Consider the following 25792-nt stretch of genomic DNA (forward strand, 5'->3'; position numbering starts at 1 on the left):
ACATGGATTTACTATGCATTATCAACATCATTAAAACTTGACACTTCAAAGATGGTAAAATGTAAGTAGAAAATGTTTGAGTAAATAATAATTATTTTTTCATATACAAAACCGGAAATTCATTATTATGTACTTGGTTAACCTTAATGTTTGTAACTAACTAATTAATCACTTTATACAAACTTGTACAATTATAAACAATAATAATCCCCTTCATCCTAAGAGTAAGACAATATAACTATAGTGCACCACGTCCAATTGGCCTGCAAAGTTTCAAAATTCTGAATTCCGGAAACATCTAAATACCGAACTTTTATATATTGTTTTCCGTTATAAATATGCTTAGATATCAGATTTGTGCTGGTTATTGTACTTTACTGAAATATATTTTAGGAGCATAGAAATTTTGAAATTTCATCAACATATATTAATGGGAAAAACATACGAAATTGTAGCGAGCGTCTTTATATCAGACTTATAAGATAAGAAAATTAATATTGCACATTTCTAATGTTTATTTACTCGAAGCAAGTACTAGTATTATTAAACAAACAATAGCTCTGCTACATACATGTAGAAACAGGATGCATCTAAGTGACTTGAAAGTGATTTCCTTCTTTAATAACAAAGAGCGTGTATGTATTAATAGCATGAAACATGATGTAACGAGATTAGCTTCCTAAAGTTTTCCATATTTGAAAAAAGAAATGACGGTGTCGTTTGGAGTATGAATAAACCATAATTCACCTGCGCTTTTTTAAGTCTACCTGTGTACCATTAATCTGCTATCTAACCGAGACAGCATTTATTTCGTGATCAAATTAAACCGGTGATGATTCAGCGGATAAGAGAGGATGTAAACAAAAATACTTATAAACGACCATATGATTTTGAAAAAAAAAAGTTGTGAATCATTTTTAGTTTCTTAAACCATTTTAAAGGCATGTTTTAACTGAAACCAAAACAAATCAAATAGATCAATTGGATTTTGCATAAAATCTTTTATGAATGAAACTGACTTTGAATTCGATGGTATTAAAGATAATTCAATTCCAGATACACCCCAAGGACCCTTATTTCTACAATTCTTTTTGATATGAAAACTTCATTTAGAAAGTCTGAAACAAACCCTGAAATTTTCAAGTCCAAATATCACGAAATCAATTTAACATAAAAGGACTATTTTGCAATTTACACTGACGGTTCAAAAGATGAATCAGAGGTTGGGTGTGCTGCTTTCATTCACCTTCATCAATCAAAATAACGTTTGCCAAAAAATGCAACAATATTTTCAGCCGAGGCAAAAGCTATTGATTTAGCCCAAACCATATATAAAAATATAGTGAAGATTTTTTTGGATCTTTTCCGACTCGCTTTCTGTTTTACAGTCAATTCATAACCGAAATATGAAAAATCCTTTCATTCAAAATATTCTTCGCAGGGTTCATGAACTATCTTCAAAAATGTCTATCATATTTTGTTGGATTCCCAGTCATGTTGGTATTTATGGAAACGAGGATGCAGATACTGCAGCAAAGAAATCCCTTTCATTATCACAATCTAATTTGAAATTACCACATACCGATTTTAGGCCAAATATAAACAAATACATTTATCTAAATGACAATCGTCATGCAACAATGCTTCCTTCAATAAACTTCATGATATTAAACCTTCTCTAGGGGAATGGAACCAAGGGATCTGTTCGCAGGGAGGAAGTTGTTCTTTCTCGTAGTCGAATAGGTCATACCCGTTTGAGTCATTCTTATCTTTTGAATAAAGAAGATCAACCCGAATGTGTACCATGTCAAACACCGCTAACTATTAAACATGTTTTAATCGACTGTGTAGACTTTGCCCCACAACGCAGTACATACTATGATGTTCAATTTTTGAAAGAGTTTTTTGAAAAAAGTTTGATAATATAAAAAATTATTTTATCGTTTTTAAAGCAGATAGGAATTTATAAAAAAAATCTGACATTTCATATTTTTATTCACATCTTTTGCAATATGTTTATGTTTGCAGCTGATATTTTAACACATATGTATATACATTTTTATATAAATGATTTAAGATATGCTTTACATTTTTACGTAATGATTTTAGATATGCTTTACATTTTTACATAATGTGCTTTACATTTTTACATAACTGATTTAAGGTATGCTTTACAGCAGGCGTTTTCAATATAACTTCTTCTCGACGATATATGACAATTTTATGTCGATTTGCCAACCCAACTCACTCACTCACCTAACTGGGAAAAAAAAGCAACAATTATTTATTTTCATTAATCCATATTTAATCTACAAAGGATGGCATATATGCCGCACCCGGATTGAGTTCGCGAACCCCCGACTAAAAGTGAAAACTGATTATTGCATGACTGAGCTATGTCACGAAACAGGTCAGAATTTCCAACAGTCAAAATCGATAGATTATGATTATTAAATGATTGATCTTTCTATTTTCATGAATAAAACAAACAATATATTTGCTACGTAGAAACACGATATAACTAAACGTTTTTCGCAGATATACTTGAAAGAGATTTCGTCCTTCAATAAGGAGCGTCCTTAAATGCATGCTTTAAAAGCCCATTGATGTTTTGATGAAACTAGTTAACGAGGCTAGGTAAAAGTTTTCCTTATTTAACAAAAGAAACGACGGTGTCGCCTTACTTATTCTGAAGTATGAATAAACCGCACATTAAAGCGCGTTTTTTTTTTTTTTTTTTTTTGGTTTTTGTTTTGTCTACCTGTGTACGATATCTTTGTATGTAATCTAACCGAGAAAGCATTCATTTTCGTTAATTTAGTTATGATTCAACGAATGAGACAGGGTGGGAACAGAAATAATTATAAACGACCATGTGATTTTTTTTTAATCTTGTGAATCAAACAATTGCATGATGATTTTCTTGTTTCTTAAACCATTTTACACCACATACTTTCATTGTAGAAACCACTTTTATTAATCCATACTTAACATATGAAGGATGTCATACGCTTTGCATCCGGACCAAACTCGTGGACCTTTAATTCTAAGTCTTTAGTTAAGCCATGAATTTAGTCTATATATTGTATAAATGGAATACACCTAGCTTTGTGGTTGATCATTAATTGTAAAACATTTAGCTTTTTGTTTAAAGAAAAAAACAATAAAACTATGAAAGTGACTCTTATTAGATAAAGAAACTTACTTTTCTTATTTTAATGTTATGAGCTTACTCTTTGCATTTCTTTCGCTATTTCAATATTTTAAAGTTTTCTAAATTTTTAATCATTTAATAATTGTTATTTTTGTTTCATACATTTCTCATTATATTTTATATGAAAATAGTTCACTGTATTACAAAAACAGTGGAATATAAAGTTACAAAAACTGTTGAAATCTATAATAATATTTTTTCTTCATAATGATCTGATATTTTCTCAGAGAAGTCTATATTCTGTGGGGTCATCTCAGAGATAAGACATATTGCATTTGTTTTAGAAAATGAGACGATTATATTTTAGAGATATTTATTTTAAAAGTCTCTAACGAATGATTCCAGACTAAGGCAGATATAATGGAGATATATACAAATGAAGCATTTGAAAACATCATTTTTATACGTAGAAACCGATTATTTCACGATTGAGCTATGCCACGAACTAACGATACGGCCAGAATTTCCAATGGTTACATTCGACAAATTGTGGTTATTAAATAAATGATCTAGCAAAATTCAGTTTCTTAAATATATACTTTTATTTTATTTTATTAAAGTTAACTTTATTTATTTAACCATACAAAATACAAACATGGGTTAAGTCAAAAGAAACAACCGGTAACTGCGGGTCTCGAGCATCATTTTTCGCGAATCTACAATAATGCTAGGCTTCTCTATACAGTACTATTGAAGCTCTCCTTTTAGTGAGATATACATTATATTTTTTTTGTCTTTTTATTGGCTGTGTGTTTTCATTTTATAGTTATCTTAAAAGAATCATTCCGTAAAGTAAATATCGATGCTGTGCTATCAAAGGATATTTAATATTCAAGTGGGTTTTGTTGTTGTTGGTGGTGTTGTTTGTAGGCCTCTTTTTCGGTACAAGGTTGCATCAAATTATGTCTGTCACCCTTTACGATTGGCGGGTTAAAGGTAGTCAAATACGTGACGAAATTAATATCCAGTACGGAATATTCGGGGAGGTACCCTGAGTCACAAGTTGGACTAAGAATTTAATGACGATCATATGGAAGATACCATTAAAAATCAGGAGCATATACGTTAAAGCCCGAGCTGATTTCGAAAGGAAAACAAGGCATCGTTTCGGATCGATGTATATGCGCAAATGGCCTTAAAATAAGTTCATCACTTTCAACACTAAAATGTTAAGCTTGATATGTATGTGCACGTGTCCAACACTTTTTTATAAATAATAGTCTCGTCATAAAACAAAGGTTTATGCATATAGCCAAATGGTTTACACTCGTCAAATATTCGTGTCTTTGCACAGCCATTTATTGCCGTAAATATCTTGAAAAAAAAATGTATTTTCTGATATAAATATTAGAGCTCCGTGGAATCTACCATACCAAATTAGCACACGCATTCATATTTCCAGAGTCTTTTCAGAAAGCATCATTATATACAGAACATTACGATCACCAAAGGAAATTCGAAAGCAAGGGACATGTAATAGGCTGTGTAACAAATACAGAACAACATTTTTCAACATACATGTAAAATACTTTGATTTTCCTGCGAAAACGTGAGAAATGTCTACCTTTTCCGTAATATAAAGTCACGTGATTCCCCGCACTAGATCTGACAAGATTAAAAAAAAACAACAAAAAAACAATCACTTTCTATTACACTAAAACATAAAGGACAAATGCTTGATATAGATATTAGCATTTTCAGAAAATATATTTAGCATAGTACTTTTCATGTTTGAGACCTTAGATTATTCTATATATTTGTTTTTGATACCACAAGTCGACGAATAGTACAACTGACAGAGCGTTGGATTTTAGATTCGATGGTCTGGGTACGATACTAGACCTTGCTGCTTTTTGTAGTATTTAACTTATTTTTTCCTTGTTAAATTAATGATGTAATGAAAGGAAACAATATCTGAAACATGTACACAATAGATTAGTTATGAATTTGATATCACCAGAGACTAGATGAGCAGGGTATCGAACTTATAGATATTAATCTATGCTAGAACATGGGTATACGATTCAAAATACACTAATGGGGCATGTTTGGAGCACACATTGAAAATCAGATACGTGATCACGAATCTCGTTTTATCTTATGAATATTGATTTCACGTCCAATTATAAAATATATATTTTTTTTATTTTGTATTCTTGCTTTTGAAAAAAAAAATGAATATAAAATATGACACCAATTTCTAACAACATTTTCTCACGCACAGCTAATCGAATAAATACACAACCTTTATTCTGATAGTAAAGGCTATGATTTTGTCATGTTTCCTGAACGTATAGAACCAAAAAAAATCTTGATAAAATGGACTAAATTGACATTATAAAAACTTGATCAAATGAATAAACTATTCGTTTTTATATTAAACGAAATTAATAACATTCATACAACTGTAAAAGCAAATATTTTTGCTGGGTCAAAATTTCGCGAATTTGAAATTTTGAGTACATGTGTATGTTCGCGAGGTATAATAATATTTGCGAAATTGTTAAAATGGTATCCTATTTTAATTTGATATATACTAAAGGTAAATATTTACGCGAGGATAAATTTTCGCGAGAGGTAGGGCCTTGGGAATATAGCGAAAATTAAACTTTCACGAAAATTTCTGCTTTTACAGTATTTCAAAATTGTATCTCCTGTTTAAAACTTATTGCAATACACACTGCTGGGAATAATGACATAAAACAACCCACTAAATATTTCTGATTTGCTTACTATGGTAGCATTTTCTGTCACTATTCACAGCAGTGAACAGAAAAAAATACTGTCGAAGTTTCAAATTTGATATTTTTGATATCAGATCTGCAGCTTATTCTTGTATTTAAGCATTAAAGAATATGCAACTTTACCTTGTACAAAATATCCAATTGTATATTTCTTATTACGCACAATATTAACGTATGTCTGAAACGCTTCAATGTGTCTAAAATATTAAGACGCATACAAATTACAAACTAGGAAGAAAAAATATACCGTCGTTATGCATTTAAATGAAATATCGTATACAAGTAACTTGGTAAGATCAGATTTCGTATTATATCTAATACTGACATAAGACTAATGGTCGTAGTATTTGATATTATCTTTTGTTATGTCAGTGCGTTTCAATGCAATTTTACACTTATAATGAAGGAAAAATGTTTAAAGGCACGAAAGTATTGCATAGTATCATATTTAGTAATTATGATTTCGATGATATCAAATTCATTCATGTTCATACTTTAAATTCTTTTTTTTTTCTTATTAGTTGATTAATTAGATTAACTGATGAGGAATTGAATTGTAAATCAGGATATGAGTTTCTCGGTAACATTAAACTTAATCGAAGATCAAAACTATTTGAGCCGCGCCATGAGAAAAACCAACATAGTGGCTTTGCAACCAGCATGGCTCCAGACCAGATAATCTGCGCAGTCTGGTCAGGATCCATGCTGTTCGCTAATGATTTCTCTGATTGCAATAGGCTTTGAAAGCGAACAGCATGGATCCTGACCAGCCTGCGCATGCGCACAGTCTGGTCAGGATGCGCATGCTGGTTTGGATCCAAGCTGGTCGCGAAGCCACTATGTTGGTTTTCTCATGGCGTGACTCATTTGTATGTATACTATTTCTTTCATTATGATATCAACTCCGTTCACAGATATACTTTAATTATTATATAGAATGTACACATTATGTGACGGTGGTTCAAGTAAAATTTTGAAATTTTCTGACAAGTGATTTAAATGTGTTTCACGTCATGAAGGTTTGTAATCAATATAAAAATATCTGTAAAATGATCCTTTTGAAGCATAGAATGTAGCCAAGCAAAATAATAGTAGGATCGGTTTGACTGAGTCTGTTCATGAGAGATGATGAAAAGTGCAACATCCTTCCGTCCTAAACGGAATTCCATTACAGAGACATTGAATGGACTCCATGATCCAAAAGGACAAGCAAATGTAACAACACTGAATCCAAGTATGGTGGAACTTTTAGCTGCCTTCATCCGGCACTTTAAGCTTGTTGTTGTGATAGATGCATGTAACTGACTGAATAGCGAAAAGTGCAGATCTTGATCAGACTGCAAGGATGTACAGGCTGATCATGATCTACACTAGTCGCAAAAGCAGAATAAATAGTGCCCTGAATAATAAGGGTTAAAGGGAATTCCTATAGTTTTTATGCGCATCTTTCTGCGCAGCTGACACTTTCTATGGACAATTGAAGTGAAGTCAACATTTGTTAAAACATGTGATTTAAAAAGCGGCATTCTTTTACACATTAGCAGTGGAGTTTAACTTAGGGTTACGTTTTATGTATACATATGTATGTATATTCCGATTATTATCTTCGGTTTAAACCTATTCAATGTGAGCGATTTATAAAGATTTGAAATTCAATAGAAGGTATCATATTACGTCATATAAGTTGTCTGCTTTGTATGAATTATTGTCAATTAGGCCTAAAAAAAATTATTTGTTTCCGGTAACATGCTAAAAAAAATAGGGTAGGTAGGTCGGAAAAAAATTTTTTTTTTTGGATTTTTTTTTATTAAGGGAGACTTTTCGGAAATTATTTTTGTGTCATAAAATGATTACAAATAAGGGGGTTATGCCTTTAGAGCATCAGTAAGTTGATTTCTAATATCACTGGTCATGTTTAAAGCATAAAAAGTGCAGTTCTGCAACTTTTTGTTAAAAAGTTGAAAAAAGTATTCTCCAAGGCCATAAAAACATTTAGGGTCGGGCCAAAAATTTAGGGTAGGTCGGGATACCGGAAACAAACATTTTTTTTAACGCCTTATTGACTTAAATATTAAAAGGTAGTTTCAAAAGTTTTGTTATTTGATAAATAACATTTTAGACATTTTTTTCTACCATGTCTTATATTTTACATGTAGCTCACCTTGTCCTCAGAATATAAGAAATTATGGTTCTTAAAACGTATGTTTAACGTGCTGTCACACAATTATAAAATCAAAATGCACAAATAAATCGCTTTACTTGTCCGCCATAAGAGACATTAAAATGCTTCATTTAGTCAATATAATAGAATAGTAAATGCAGCAATATTTATATTTTATATTTCAATTATTGTTCAGAAGAGTTTTCCTATTTTTTTATTTTTAAATCATCACCACTTGAATGCTTTCAAATGTATGTTTAACGTCTGCACTTCAGGTAAAATTGTATTTATTCCTGATATAAAGTAAAAATTTAATACCCCATTGCATATATAGGAAATCAACTGTCCGTTTGTCTGTACGTAGGAAGCCGTTTATCTCGTTTCGCCTGCAGTACACCTTAATGACTCGATTTAGTTAATATTCACGCTTTACAAACCTTGAGGCATGACAGTCTTGCATATAATGGCATTGACCATCATTTGACCTTTACTTTCAAACTTAAACTTTAATAAACAACATTTTTGGGTTCTACAGCCCACTTGAATTACCCAATTCAGTTCATACACTCATACTCAACAAACATTGTGACCTACAATCTGACCCATATATAAATGACATTGACAGTCATATGATCTTCAACGTTGAACTTCAACAAAAGAATATTTGAACATAGATCTAGGGAAATAAGTATGAGTTTTGAAAGTTCTAATATCTAATTAAAAGTTCTGATCTGCAAAAAAATGACAATTCGTGCCTTAGGTTATAATTTTTGTTGACTTCCTTTGCAATTACACAATTAAATGAAAAATGAATACGGTTTTATTCCCCAGTCACACATACGGCGCGGAGAGCTACGTCTAGCCACGGATAGAAACGTAGTAATCCGTATCTGAGCCGAACCTTAAAGTAGTAATCCGTACCAATCCGTACGGCTTATGTACGGATCATTACGGATAACTACGTTTCTTTCAGTGGCTAGAAGTAGCTATCCGCGCCGTATGTATGACTGGACTATTAGACACATTATGAAACATTTTTGTTCAACAAAAACTTTCAGGATTTTTTCATTATCATTATTTGATTTACCCATTACAATTGCTTAATATATGTTTTTGTCAGCATCCTATGATAGTACTTGTATCAAAATGTCACAATAGAAAATGTTTTGTGAAATATTTGTTTGTTTAGGGTTTAACGCCGTTTTTCAACAGTATTTAAGTCATGTAACGGCGGGCAGTTAACCTAACCAGTGTTCCTGGATTCTGTACCAGTATAAACCTGTTCTCTGCAAGTAACTGCCAACTTCCCCACATGAATCAGAGGTGGAGGTGTAATGATTTCAGAAACAGTGTCGTTTATTAATAAAATAGTCACGGAGAACATACGCCCCGCTCGAGGATCGAACTCACGACCTCGCGATCCGTAGACCAACGCTCTTACCTACTGAGCTAAGCGGGCGGGCTGTCTGTGAAATAAGACAGGTAAAAGGACCTCGGACATTTTCTTATTCAGATTGCCAATCAAATTAAGTAAAAACTGACCAAGGGCTAGACTTCTGAGATACCATGTTAGCAAAGACATTTAAAGACCATTTCTTGATATCTTCGACTAAGTCTTACCCCTCAGTGACGCAACAAAATATTTCACATGCTTTTGTAAATAATTATTCTATGTTTATTCTGCGAAAATGGTACTTGGTCACAGGGGGGATCGTGTTAAAAATTGAAAACAAAACTACATCTAGGATGTCAGAAAATGAATTTTGCATAAAATATTTTGACATTTATTGCATGGGTTTCGTAAACCTTTCATATAAACAGATTTATTCGTTTTTTGTTTGTTTTTATTTTGTAAATATTTCAAACATAGAAAACACTACAATAAATAAATAATGGACATAGAAAGTCAAGCTTGAAAGCAGACTGATTTTGATAAGTATATCTTATGATTTTTTTTTTAATCAGGTCTGCTGCCTTTTGACAATCTAAGTCGGTCGACTGAGTGTCATCAGGATGAGACAATTGCGTCTGTCGCAAGTCATGGACCAATCAAGTTGCTTAGAAATATACAACCAGATGTATGTGTCTTCAACCTAAACATCACAATGAGATATTAACGAACTTTCGGAATAGTGCCACTGTGGTGCAAATGCCTTTTAATCCTTTGTAGGATACAGTAATGGCACACCTAGAATGTATTTTAAGAATAATCTTTGCTTTAATTCGAACCAGAGAATCACTGGATCCATCACCCTCACAGAACTACACCAGACACAAACTCCTGAACTGACTCTGGTGCCTTCAGAACTAACACTGACACCCCCATAATTAACACCAATTCACCTACACATCTGAAAGTTATTCCAAAGCCGCCGCAGATAATAGTAACGACTTTCAAGGAACTAACACTGACGCCCTAAGAATATTTACATAGATGTTGATTGTTGATACAAGCTAGTGAAGTTCTGTTCCATTGATATATTGGACCAATCAGAATTCTATTACTACATTGTATTATTATGACGTTTTATTCTTTTTTTACATTGGTGTAACAGAAAGCGCATATTTAAGTGTTTGATATGCATTAAAACGTAAAGGCTAAATGTGCATGACTCTGTGGCGTAGCCGCTATTATTTAAGCACAAAAGGACTGTGCCTACAGATAATTTCGGAAACGGAAGAACCAAACACACAAAGGGACCTTGAAAAGAGCTATCGATGCATCTAGAACGTGCCCAGATGGGACATAAAATGCTAAATCCCAGGCACCCCTGAATCGACAGTGACAGCTGTCCCCTATACACCTTCGCTGAAAAAGACAAGCTACTCAAATGTATGTAAAACATTTTGAGGCCAGGTACACCACTGCGTGCATTCAATATATAATCCTCCCCATAATACCCGGTCACTGTTGTACTATCCGACAAGAGATACCTGACAGTGACGTCATATTGTGTCTTTGTGATTTGAAGTCAGCGACCTTAACCACGGAAGCCCGTTACTTTACATTTAGCGTGCATGGATAGGTAGCTCAGAGGATAACGGCACTGCCGTTGTAATCAGAATGTACGGAAATCGTATCCGGTCAATATACTTTTTTCCCCACACGGTATTTATTTAGTTATATTCTTATCCATATTTTCTCATGCTTCACAAAGTACGTGCACAGAATAGATTGTGTAAAAAACGTTTGTCTTCACTGTTTGCTACAGCGACGGGGATACCGACAAAGTGAGTGACACAGGTTGCTTTGACAGTGAGACGGACACAGCTGACTGTGACAGTGAGAAATCACAGCTGACTGTGACAGTGAGACAGAGACAGTGAGACAAACACTATTGACTTACAGTGAGACAGAAACAGTTGACTGACAGCGGAACAGACACATTTGTCTGACGGTGAGACAGACACATGTTGCATAACATTTGGTACATTTCATAATGAAATAAATGACTGATAATAAAACACTAAAAACATAAAAAGATCAACAACAATGCAAAAAAAGACATAAAAAACGTAAAAAAAAAACAAACATTTTCCCCCAAAAAGCAAATATTTCCAACTATCTCAATTACATATTTTGCTGCAAAAATGCATAAATATAACTAGCTTTTCACCAGTTTCGGACAAGCATCACCTGCTTGACAAGCAGCCAACACATCCACTGGGCTTTACCTTACTTGAATCTTCTCAAAAGATAAGGACATATTTCGTTTTATTATAAGTATACATCTGTTTAGGATATACCATGCTTATATTTACCATGTTGACAAAATGACGCCACTGTTAAAAATCGTTGGTGGATTAGTACATGTGTACTGTATGTGTCACTACGGTATAATATTAGGTGTATAGCAAACAAACAATAGGCAATGTCATGGACACTCAGGTGGAAAGAACAGAAGTACAGTTGTGCCATCAAACGTTTTGTTCTACTTATATTTTTTGCTTTTATGTTATTTCTTTTTTCAAATGTTAATAACACTGATATTCGGTAAAAGTTTATTCATTGTTTTAAAACCGTTTATAATAGGCATACGTTAAAATGCATATGTTTATTTCACTAAAATGCACATTTTTATTTTTTTTATAAAATATGACCCTCAGTCACAAACTGTTCGAATTTCAAGACAACAAACATTAAATAAACTTATTTTTGGTGACAGCTTGATAGGTATTTAACTTATTTATGAGTATTTGAAGCTATTTCATAAAACTATCAGATACTGAAATCATGAAATGGCATTGAAATTTGGGCAAAATCCCTAACATTATGTCCGATGTTCTTTGCTAATTTGCAACTGATCTCCGTTTCTTATATATATTGAGCAAATTATCCCTTCATTAAAAAGAAGTGATGAAGCTACTTTAGATTAATTTCTTTTATCAAAAGTAGTTTATGTTATTGTTCCTTCTCAAGGGAAGGAACACTTACTGTGAATATGTCACGCTTGACTGAGCATGTAACGGATACAAGGGTATCGTCAAAGGAATCCAAAATTTCCGTAGGGTGCCGCCATCTTTGACTCATGCACATTCATTACAAATAACCTCTAGCCCATTATGTGTTTACTGCATAATCAATCTTTTTTTCAATCGATAGTGCACTACAACTACGTAAAGTAACAGAACAACAAGACAAAATAATAAAGATTAAATCATGTAACTCCTCAACTGAGTATATCATAGTAAAGAATGGAGATTAATGAAATGAATATGCATCATCCTAAAATAGTAAAATAGACTCCCGCCAAAAATACGTAATGAAATTGCCACTGGTCATGTGATTTTTTTTTAGTTTCTAACATTTTAATATACAAGTTTCAGACTTGCAAGTGCTTTCTCCTTTTGCGTACATTTTTACCCTTATTTATTTTTCGAATCGTAAATGCATGTATGCAATGTCTTTATGTTAAGTGCGCAGGTACTCGCTGGTGTAGTCGCGTTATGGAAATATCAGGAATTGAAATACAGACTGCAAGACAAATGCTTCCAAATAGCATACTATGTACTGCACTTGCTTATATTAAAACAAAAAAAATTGGATTATGATAAAACTGTTAATACTTATATTAGTTCTTAAACAGTTAAGTTTGCACCAAAAATGACAGCTTCTTACATATTTTTCTCATTGCATTATTAAACATTTGTAACATTATGCCAAAACAATATCCCTTAAAAAGAATATTTTATATGCGCTAAAAGGGACCTTTTGGTAAGCTAAATATTGTTACAACTGTTATGTTGTTTCTTATGTATTAATTTACATTTCTTTTAAGGATATAGTTAAAAATATCAATTTAATTACCGTGTTGAAATTATCCCACTGTATCTTTTATGCTAACACTTATTCCTAAACGAGTACGACATACTAATTTGGTTACAATTTTAACCTTATTTTGAGTACTGCAAACTAGGACGATCAATAAGGTTGTCGCTGAGCATATACTTCCTTATTTGATATTTTGTTAAATACGCGCTTGTATAATTTGGCATTTTGGTATCAATAGCCACTGGTATGAAATAACCGTAATTGCAACGATAATAATACCAATGTTACAATAACAAACAATAAAATTAAAATAACATGCTGTATCTGATATGCTGAACAAAGAAAAGTTACTTACTTTAAGTGCAAATACACGTAAATATGAAGACAAAGATACTTCATATGTATAGCAATTTGAAATCGTGTGGAAAATTTAATCGGAAAACTGATGAAATGGTTCATTAAATGGTGTTGGGGACGTACCCTAAAATCACACATTGATAGAGGGTATGGCAACCTTGAGCATCGAGGACTGCCTGGCATCGTTTGCACATAAAACCAACGAATGTGTTGATTTCAGTCTGTAGAACATTATTGTATTTATTTATTTATTTTTTTTTTTTTTTTTGGGTTTATTGTCGCACCGACACAATTTTAGGTCATATGGCGACTTTCCAGCTTTAATGGTGGAGGAAGACCCCAGGTGCCCCTCCGTGCATATTTCATCACGAGCGGGCACCTGGGTAGAACCACCGACCTTCCGTAAGCCAGCTGGATGGCGAACATTATTGTAGGCTACTCCTGAAGGTCATATGAGGTTCTAGGTCATCTGTATATAGATTAGTTTGTAGGTCTTCCTTAAGCTTTGTTGAGTGTTAGTGTAAACTTATTTTAAGTCATTGATCCAAACGGTAAAATCTGTTTCGTACGGACGGACGGAGAGACACACGGACATTTCAGATGCTTGTACCCGGGGATAGAAATGTTCTTTACATTAGGAATTAATATGATTTTGCATGCATAACATACATTAAACATGCATTTAAAATATCTAACTGTCGACAATTGAAAAATTAGAGTAAGGTAGATACTTCTGAAGAACATTTGAAATATAAAAATCGTTGCATTTATGTTACTTTTTATTAACCAAATGTCTTTAATGACCATATCATAGACCTGTATAGCGACTAACTTTTGATTTTATAATTGAGTGACAGCATGTAAATCGTAACTATTTTTTTTCCAAACCATTCTTAAATGTGGATCATTTCTTGGCATCATAGCTGAACTCGAATATAAAACTTAACTTAACAGAATGTTGATGTTTAAAGTGTTATTTATTTATATGCAAATCGTTTGAAAACGTCTTGTTACTATTGAGGTATACAGCCATATTGACAATCGTTAATACAAAGCGGAAAATGTAAATGAGGTAATGCGATACCTCCTATTGATCTTCAAATTTTTATATATCGTTCACTATGAATGATTGGGTTTAAATGTACAAAGATAATGATAGAGATATTGATCAGACTTTACATGCAAATCTATTCATACAACGTAAATCTAAGTTTAAGCAATTATGTTAATGTTAAACAGAATTAAGCTTAATCCGGTACTAGCAAGCATATAACATAAGCTTGTATGCAACTGGGATGTTGAGTGTGCTAGACGTTGTCATATTTATATGAAAATAATTGAAGTTCTAATTGATACTTGGATTTGAGAGTTAAATCGACTTAAAACTCCATTGTTTAATTTTAGCAAAACTGGTATATGAATTTATTATGTCATTTTGAAGATACTTCGTAAGTAGAAACAAATTGTCCTAGTGATTAGCAAAAATAATATTTTTATCTCTTTGGTCATGAGCTCTAAGCGAAACCACATTTTAAATTACAGAGGAGCGTGGAGGGGATGTGGTGTTTCCGTGCAAAATGGTTAAGTTCAATGACTTCAAATAACTTACCCCTCATCGATGTGGGTTAGATCCTCAATCCGGGCGTTGAATTCATTAAGTGAAGACGCTGGTTTTATCCAGGTGCCCGCCCGTAATTAAATAATCTACGGTGGACATATTGGGCTTTACCTCCGCAATCAAAGCAAGAAAGTCGCCACCTATAATTGTGTCATTACCGCATTAAATCAAACAAAATAGATAAGTAAATAATTTGCCAAGGACACTGGCTTCAGTAAATAAAAACACGTGGCCTAGTATTACCTGCAAAACTCTAAAAAAAATCTGAAAATAGAACATATTTGAAGTACATAGCACACGTACCAGCATACGTAACATAGGTACCAGAACTGGCTGCTCAAGAAACTTTTTATCGTATACATTTACACGCAACATCTTTATCAGTTCTTTAGTTAGTGACTAATGCGATATTTGTTGTTGTTTTCCTAACCTCTTTAAGAATATTAATCCTACATTGATCAGAGTCAAACACACATACAAGTATTTCTTCTGCTGTGATTACACCTGGTGAGCTAGTGAAATATCAAGTTCAATTACCACGACAGCCTTATGCCACCCACGGCAATTTGACAGAAGACAACGTGTCTAAAATACAGCCTCCTCGATCACATTTCCTTTTCCTTACATTGTTGATTCAATGAGTTCTGTCTTTAGTAGTGAATGTACATAATAATACGGGAGTTGTATGTACTTGATTACAGGTATTTTCTTAACATACTTTGTAATATCGATTCAATTTAGTTACAATTGTAAAAGTTATCCGAGGTTAAATTACATTCATATACAATGTCTTTATTTGAATGCTATAATTAGACGTGATGAAAAGAAAAGAAAACAGGAATAACATGCATTACATTTCATTATTCTCTGTGGATATCTCCAAAATTCCTAATTGTGTCGCATCCATTATGATAGTTCTGAAGCCACGTTAAGAAAAAAAAATATTTATATATATTTTTTGTTGGGGGTTTGGGGGAGGGGGTTAGGGGTAACATTTCAATGGAGTCAAAATATTGTTCATGAGATTAAAATCCAAGGCAGGCCTGGAGTTGCAAGAAACAAAGAAAAATATTGCAACCGTTCTGGGCATGGTACATGTAGAAAGTGCCATACGTTTTTCCAAGTAGCTCAAACTATAGGCTTTTCAGGAAAGACTGTCGATAAAATTCTGACTGACTGTTTGATTTATGAAAAGAAGAAGCCTTCTTGATGGGTCCCTGTAAAGTCCAATCGTTCAGACTGCGCAAAAGAAAATGCTGAAAACATACAAAAATTGTAACACAAAAATAAAAATAATGTAATCTTTAGAACATTTCTGTGTTGCTCACTGGAGAAGAAACATATTTTGATCCTAAAAAGAAAAATTAAAGCACTAAACAAACAAACAAGCAAATAACACATGTCAGTGTGGGTGTTATTAATATTGTCAAACTCTTTAAAATATTTTTCTGGTTGACAATATCAATAACACCCTCCCTGCCATGTGATATTTATATAATAACTTTTACAGGAATGAAAGAATTGCACAATATCATATTTGATAATAATGATAAGGTATTATAATTTTCATGATTACCCTAAGCTTGACAGAATAAAAGGCAGTATCAAGTATCACGATAATTTGTCTTTTGTCAATATCAGATGTGAAATCTTATCTTTTTAATACATTTTTATTTAAATGCATTAAGAGGATATAAATTGTCTTCCAACTTTCAGATCAAAGAAAGCTGCAGAGCGGATATTGAAAAATATCAAATATTAACAGCAACCAGGATGTCTTTGCAAAACCAGAAATTTTGCAAACTTCACTACCATTTCTAAGTGACTTAGAAACTTCTGCTTTAGCTTAGATGGTAGTTTAGGGGCCAAGGAGCAATAAATGATATAGTTTTGCATTGTTTTTAATTTCCTTATGTACCAAAATGATGATTAAAAACTTTTGTCCAATTGGATTTTTCAAAAATCCAATCGGATATATCCTTTCGACTACCGCTATCGTACACCGATGCACTACCTGAGAAGCCAAATGCAGACTGTATATTTTTGGGGTTCTCCGTTACCGCTACTGTTTTGCAGACGGGCTACCGCAGACGACTAATACGTACCAGAAAAATGGGGATACTCATTTCCATAGCGTATAATGCAGTATTTAGGTAAAAATTGTATATTTTCGCAGTTGAAAATAGAAGGAATTAACAAAAATATACTACATTTTTATGCTGCGGTATTGTTTATGTAAAACGGTTGCTACACTATGGTAGTTATGTCCATTGTGTGGTTATTGGTATAACTACACTGTGGCACAACTTACAGTTTCTTGTTTCCTGCAATAGTCTACTATGGTATATAAATGCAGATAAAACAAACAGTTAATGTTATTTATTAAAAGTCACATATTTAAACGGCCACTGCATCACTGCGGCAGTACATGCTATTTTGTGTGAATATGTATTAATACACTGTGGCACTCCCTTTAGTTTCACATGCCCTGCATTAAACTACTGTGGTAATCGAGGGAATAAATAATGCCTACAGGATAAGCACTGCCTTAAAATTCAAGTTTCTCACAAAAGTCTACTATAGTTCTTAGTAACAGGACGAGTAAAACTACACTGCGGTACTACATTGAAATTCGTTCTTCTTGCAAACGTCTACTATGGTAATAATTTGCAGAGTGGTTTGGTTGCTGTACCACTTCCTCCCTATGTCAGCCACTCTCCCTCCCCAATCCCGTCTAACAAGACATATGCATCCCCACTCCTATACCTAGATCCTCACTCCCTGTAATTACTATTTACTAAGTACTCTTTTCTCCAGGCATCATAGTGCTTAAGAATTCCCTTCCAGTACAACTTTTGCAAGACCCAACCCTGAACCAGTTTAGGCATGGTGTAACCAAACTTGCACACAATGCTTAACATGATAGACCTGTTTCTTTAAACTGCTTTTATCTGTAAGCCCTTCTTGTTTTTAACACTATCAACTGTATTCATGGCTGCAATACACATCGTATATTACTTTTATTCTCCTGTCCATTCTACTTTTAAAATTATTGTACAGGCGCGCAGCTGCACGTAATACTCGTAAAGAGGAGTGATGCAGTATAAAAAGATAAATAGATAAACATTTAGTTAATAGCATGTATTAAAGAGAAGCTTTAAAATATTCGTTTTAGCAGATGCAGTTTCTGCATATCTTTGGAAGTTTAAAGTTTATATTAAAGGAAAAAAAAGAAGTAGAACTAACGAGTAAGGTTGTTGAACATCTGGTTGAACGTATAGTGCTTCTAGACACATTCTACACATCAATCCCTTTGCCAGCTCAACCCATCTTCGTGTGTCTTTTAATAAGGGCGAACATTCTTGCCGTATGGTTTGAAACCACAGAAATTAGTCCGACAGAAGGATGTGTCGGCAGGAATAATGTAATACATGTAATACATTATAATTTCTGGTTTCGGTTATACAATGAACAAAGGACAGCATATGACACGTTAAATTAAAGATGGAAACATGGTAGCTAGAGTATGGAAGGTTACCGTTCAGGAATTAGGAAACCCAAACAAACGCAGGTTGTTGATACCATTGACCGAGAGTTTTCAGACTCACACGAAATTACTTCACTGTCAGGGCGAACAAATGCTTGTCAGTTTTGCAGTATGAAGGAACTAAAGACCGCCGGTGGTCTCCGAACACCAACGTCATCATTTGGTTGTAAGCAGTAAAAAGACAATTTACACAGATATAACAATACTCTTCTTATTAAAAAGTTATATTGATCTAATAAGTAGTTTTACAGATGTCATAGTATTATTGAGTCATTGCTATGTTACGTGAACGTAGTTTCTTTTACTCCATATATATAAATTGGGTCTGAGTCAAGAAGTCGCTCAAATCCAAAAATGTACTCAAATTATCGCTCTGTGTCAAATTTCCCGAAATATTGAAGCATGTCAGAAGAGGAAAAGTATGTTATTGTATTATATATTCGACTGCTCTTAACAGGTTAATCTTCTTAGTACAGGATAAAATGTTTCGAGAAATCCAGCACTTAAGTACAAAAGCCAGTTCCAGAGAAGTTGTGCAATAACTGTAGTTGAAAATCAAAATGTCTTGCTTACATAAAAATATTTGTCATCTATTTTCAGGGTTAATCCCCGTGATCTTTTAAACTTTTAAATAATACTTTCAGGGAATGCTTTCTTTCGTATCATGCGTCCAGAACTGGGATTGGCTAACTAAAGAACAAGTCCATACAGACCTCCAACCCGAAAACGTCCGTAAAACTTATGGCAACAAGACCATAATTGGAAACTCCAGAAAATCGATTTTAGTATATATATAACCATTGCAAATCACTAAATGTTATAATTTGATACGTTTTATTATTGCTCATTATAACTACATTTTAATAAGAAATCCCTTCCTTCGATTTAGCTGCATAACGGTTGCAAAAAAAAAAATCACCCAGGAAGGTAAATATTAAAATAGAAACACCCCGTAAAATGCCAACAAATTATGTTGGAAATCGACGAAGAAGAAATGACTGTCTGACTAGCGGACACTAAGCACAAACTGGAGAAAGAAACAGACAGTGTCTAAGACTAGTGACAACATTACATGGTATACACATTTTTACTATGTGTCGTGTGTATATGTACGTTATGTTTTAGTACAAATGAGAAAGTTTGATTGATTCATCTTTTGATAATTAATTTTCACATGCAATATACTTTTCTAATATGAGCTGTCTCAAGGGAAAAGGTGTTCGGAGTTAAAGTTTTGATATTCAAGAAAAACATGTTTCATAAAGTTTGGTTTCTTGTGAATTTTGATACATTGTAATATGGTATAGAAATAATAATCATACAACCGGGCATATTAAATATAGACACATAACTAATTTATTAAACAGTTTTACCGATGACATGTTTTTCACAGTAAATTTTGGACATTTTATCTTTCTATGCGTCATTAACATTGTTAATTACCCTACCCCCACCCCGTTGCCTTTAGATGGCTATTCAAAAAATACATGTATATATAGATTAACGCTTATTGTCGTAAGTTGTTGACAAAATTGTTTCATTCTTACTCAGTTTAAAAGGACTACAGTACAAATTCAACAAAAAACAGAAATTATTTTCAGTGAACTTTTTGTGTAACATTACGTATGCTCTATGTTACCTTTTGCGATGATTTGTAAGTCATGAATGATCCTCATCTGTTATAGCTTTTACAACGTGCTTTCATTTAAATATATATATATTTTTTTATTTTCTGTCAAATGTTGTTGTTTGCTTTTAATGTTTTACTTTAAGTCTCCTACCTGTTTCTCCGGATCGGAGTATAGGTAGACTGTAAATTTAGTCCAACATACGCTGTTCAGGTTGTGTAGGATTTGATATATGATTCTTCTTACTCATACCCGTTCATAGGAGATGGCCTGTACTGTAGTGTTTTCATTCAGTTGTTAATTTTATTATTATATCTTATTATTTTCTGTTATAAAAATGTTTGTGTTCCATTTTACTTTTAGTCACCTACCAGTTATGTCAGCGGATCGGACCATGTAAACGCGTGAACTATACTTTATTAAGGTTCATTTAAATCTATTCATATTCATATTTTGTTTTTATGGTGTATACGATGCAAGTGCCAAAACAAAACTAAAGATGTCGAATGACACCGTGGTAAAACTTATAATAGTAGCAAAAAGTGCCTTTTTCTTAGTTTGTTATGCCTTACTGAGTTTTAAACAGATTTTAAAATAACTGAATTTATTAATAGCATTATATCTAAATTAGAGCGTATCCCAGTTGCGAGCTGTATTCCATTGATACTTTTCTTTAAAGTCCCAATTAAGGTATCAATTGTTTAATCATATAATGAAGAATTGTATCTCGTTTCACCGAAAGCACATTCATGTACGGTTTTGGAATCATTTTAGAGTCTGTTTTTGTTTGAATTTACGGCCATTTTCAACATTATTCCAGTTATATCAGACAGCCAGTTCAACTAACCAACGTTCCTGGGAAAGACCAGTACTAGACGCCAAAGTTCGTTAGCAACTGCCTACTTTCTCACATAAAAAATCATAGTCAGTAGCACAGCTCGAACCTGCGACCCTCCGTCAGTGAGAGAATTCAGAGATTACAATTGCACGAATGTATCTCCTACATTACGGACCCGGACTATAAATTAATATAATAAGTATACAAAGGCACATGTTAAATACTGAATACTGTACCATTTATTATGGAAAGCCGTAGTTCACTCCCGGAGTACTATTCATTTTTTCTATACAATCATATATAGCTGTTCTTCTACTTCCCTTACTCATTGCCGGAGAAGAAGTATCTAGACTATATCGTGTTCTTCTCCGCCGATTTTATAAAAGGACGAAGAGCAACCAACACCGATATTGTACATCTCCCCATGATTTTCCGACGAAGCATCTAAAATGCTTCTTTTTATTTAACCCTAACTAGACTCGCGTAAAATATAACAGTTCACTCTTATTTAATGAACAAAATTAGCGACGTTTGGTATCAAACGCTCACCAGATATTTACACTTTGGTATTCAAAACTGTTATGAATAAATTTCGACGGTACATGTAATAAATAAAGCAAAGGCGACGGTGATTGGTCAATATAATACGCATTAGTGTTCTGATTGGACACCATGCATTCTGACTGATCATTCATGAAACGTGTAAGTTAAAGTAAATTTCATTCCACAGTCCACTACCATCACCACATCCACCTCCATCACCACATCCACCACCTCCACCACCAGCACCGCTTCCATCCACCACCCCCACCACCACACCTATCATCACCACATCCACTTCCATCATCACATCCACTTCCACCACATCAAGCCCCCAATACCACCACCACCACTACCATCCATCCATCCATCCACCACCACCACCACTTCCATCCACCACCACCACCACTTCCATTACCGCATCCACTTCCATCCACCACCACCACCTTTACCTTAACCACCACCACTCCCACCTTCACTTCCACCATCGCTACCATGCCACTCCACTACCACCACCACTACCTCCCCTTGCACCACCACCACCACCACATCCTATCCACTACCGCCACTTCTGCTATCACCACAAGCACCACAACCACTACATTCGTACTACCACCTCCATTTCCACCAGCAACAAAGTCTGTCTGAAAAGCGTAAGAATGTCTAACAAAAATTGTAAGAAGGTAAACAGCGTCTTTCTGCATGAAAATCATTTAACGTCTGTCACACAAATGAATAAGTGTCCTGATTTGCAGTCATTTTCCAGGCGCGAGGGTCTGTTAAAGACCTAGTGGTAGCAGAAAAACGGATGGACCAGAAAACTGCTCTTATCAAATCTTGTTAGACCTCAGCCTCAACGTATCGTGTGGTGTTAAGGGCAATGCAACCTTGTACGATGAACTTCAGCGCGAAATTCTTAGGGTCGAATTTGTACACGATATTCTGGACTACTTACATGATCCCCAATATATAGATGACAATCGAAGGAACCTGCTGGTCTTTGACGACTTAATGACCGAAGCTAAATGCGATCAAAGAATCATTGACCTCTTTACTAAAGACGGTCACCACGAAAACATATCCGTCGTAACTCTAATGCGACATTTGTTCCCTCAAGGTAAAGCTTGTAGAGATATCGCTTTGAATACGCAGTATCTGGTGTTATTTAATAATCCTATTGACATACAGAAAGTAGCCACAGTGACGAGGAGAATTTATCCTTTCTCAAGTAACATATGTATGAAACGGCTTGAACAAGCGACATGTAGACCACAGGGCTAATATACCTAAAATTGAGTACACCTGAACAACACCGTTTACGCGATGATATTTTTAAGGCAAAACTAACAGATACGGAAAATAAATCAGAAGACTATTTACAGGGCGAAGGAAACTTGTCCAAAAAGAAGGATGATTATAATGATGATGAAATACTAAATAGGAATAATGACACAGAGATACGACCTTTGTTTAAAGGAGTTCATCACAATACTTTGTGCACAGCTCCATCGCGCAGCAAGCGATAACCACTGCAAAGTTCAGGATTCGCCGTCGAAAGTGCATAATTGTCGGATATGCAGTGCACTCGCGCAAAAAAAAAATCGTATGTACTGACATTGTAGGTCGTGCATCCATATTTTACCTTTAAAAGTGATGGTGTTTTATTGGAAGAGTAGTCGTAGGAAGAGTTCGAATCAAATACATTGTGAACAGCCAATTTGAAAGTAAACTATTTCGTCCAGTAATGATGCAGCCGACTCTATGTCAAATAAAATTCCAGAAAATCCTAACGTAGATCTATCTCCTTCAAGTTCAAATGTGACTTCTTAAAAATGTTGATATACTTTTTGTGTGTCCCATCCCGCATTTCACGTAGTAAGACCAGAGTTATAGCCCTTGATAGTCAGATTGTACATAAAGGGTCTAAATATTTGTGTCTCATGTACCTCAAAAGTGTATGTGCCAAGAGACATGAAACCACACAAGAATTAAATACAGCATACGAAGTTGTGCACCAGTGCTTTAATTTGAGGTTTCACTCAGTAAAAACAGATTTATGTCCCTTGACGTGGTCAAATATATACGTAAATGGCATGTGAAAGCTTGTGTAGCACGTATCTCAAAGTATTTGACCTAGAGGCATGCAACCTTAAAGGAGCATTATTCCGCATGCGAGAAAGAAAACTGGTTAAGAAACTGATAATAACATTGTGCAATTTGTTTTGTAAGACAAAAAATGTTCATAATTTTTAGGTGGGTGGGGTAATGAAAAAACACTTGTGGGTGGAGTGAATATTTTTTAATTTTTCTTGAAAAATACCAGATGTTTAAAGCACTGGTATTGGCAATAGGGGTAAAACGACCTCGGGGGTGGGGGTGCGGTCATGGCTGTTTGTTACAATAAGGCTGTAAATATTATCATTGTTCATTTATGATATTGTTGTTATAACTATTATTTTTTATTATTATGTACAATAATATGTCATGTTTTGTTATTTTCCTACATATCTGCGATGTGTCACATGTTTAATTGTAAAGCGCCTTTGAACGTATATTACATATGAAAAGGGCGCTCAACAAATCTGGTATAATAATAATAATAAAAAAACAAGCACGAGTTGATATCATTTTTTTGGTTTAGATTATATTGTCTTAGTTCTAGCTTACGTAAGATAAAATTTGGTAAAATTCTATCCGCTAGAGTTTTCGTATCCTTAAGAAATACTTCGTGTTTTTCTCAGTTTCAAATACATTCGACATCTGTCAAGAGTAATTTTTCTGAGTTAGTACATCTATATGTTGACATTTTATACATAGTTATAGTTGTTTCAATTTGGGTGCATAAACAGTAACATCAGAGTGAAATTTTAAGTAAATAGTTGTTTGCAGTAGTTTTATTACGACATGTATGTATTGTTTCTTCAGACAAAAATACCGATTTCGTGTTTTTAATAAACTTTGAATGTTGAAAAAAGAAGCACGGGTTCCTATCATTTTTATTTTTGATTTTAATTTGTCATACATCAATCTATAAATATGCAAAGTTACAAAAAATTCTGTCCGCTAGAAATAATTGTGAAAAACATCTTTAAGGGAACTCCCGGTAAATGTAGAAAGGTTGAGATCAAATAGAGCGATCACGCCTTGAAATATAGGATAAGCGTTTCCAGGATCCTCTTAGACGATCCATTAAAACACATTTTAAAGCTAAAGTAAACGCCTATACGGAACAAGGACTCTCTTTCCAAGAAGCTTACCGTATCACCGCTATTGACGTGCTGCCTCAGAAAGAAACTCTTGACTTTTATGAGCTACAACAGATCCTACTCAGCAACAGAGTCTACAGTCGGCTAAGAAACTTAGAAGTTACCACGACATGACTGTCAAAGAATCTATTACACTTAGAAAAGACCTATTTGATGAGTTGTGGCCCTATCAAGAAAGCAAAGAAGAATATTCCACGGAGGATAACGATAGAGAATCGGATGATGATGATGAATAAACCTTGTAAGAATGATCGCCTCGCTTTAATTTTCACAACGCTAAAATGGGCTCAATAGAGGTGAACGAATATAAACAACAAAAATGGGTACCGTACGTACCGGAATCGGAAAATGGATACAGCCTTTTAAAGACTTGTGAGACGGGCACGTACGTCCTGATTATAAAGGCCGTTACATTGTGGGTAGCGGCGCAGTTCTAAAAAAACAGGAACAAGAAAAGGAAGGAGAAAAACTTCCCGTAGTAAAACTAGTGACACCCGTACCTCAAGCGGTCGATATCGTTAGGTCGGACATAAGACGGCCACAAAAGCATAGCGATCTAAAGCGACATAGGTCCGAAATGGGCACAACTATATGTTGCGATTTGGTC

The 25792-nt window shown here is 34.0% G+C and overlaps 1 protein-coding gene across 1 annotated transcript in view; it reads right to left on the reverse strand.

Annotated features, from left to right (window-relative positions):
- LOC123542086 (uncharacterized) overlaps positions 1-22223 on the reverse strand; it is an 81651-nt gene extending 59428 nt beyond the window's left edge. The window contains exon 1 of the mRNA XM_053531275.1: positions 22118-22223. Coding sequence (XP_053387250.1) covers positions 22118-22223 — 106 coding nt within the window. The remainder of the gene's footprint in view (positions 1-22117) is intronic.
- Between the last annotated feature and the right edge of the window lie 3569 nt (positions 22224-25792).

This window comes from Mercenaria mercenaria, chromosome 19, assembly GCF_021730395.1.
Source record: "Mercenaria mercenaria strain notata chromosome 19, MADL_Memer_1, whole genome shotgun sequence".
In the NCBI taxonomy this organism is placed as follows: Eukaryota; Metazoa; Mollusca; class Bivalvia; order Venerida; family Veneridae; genus Mercenaria; species Mercenaria mercenaria.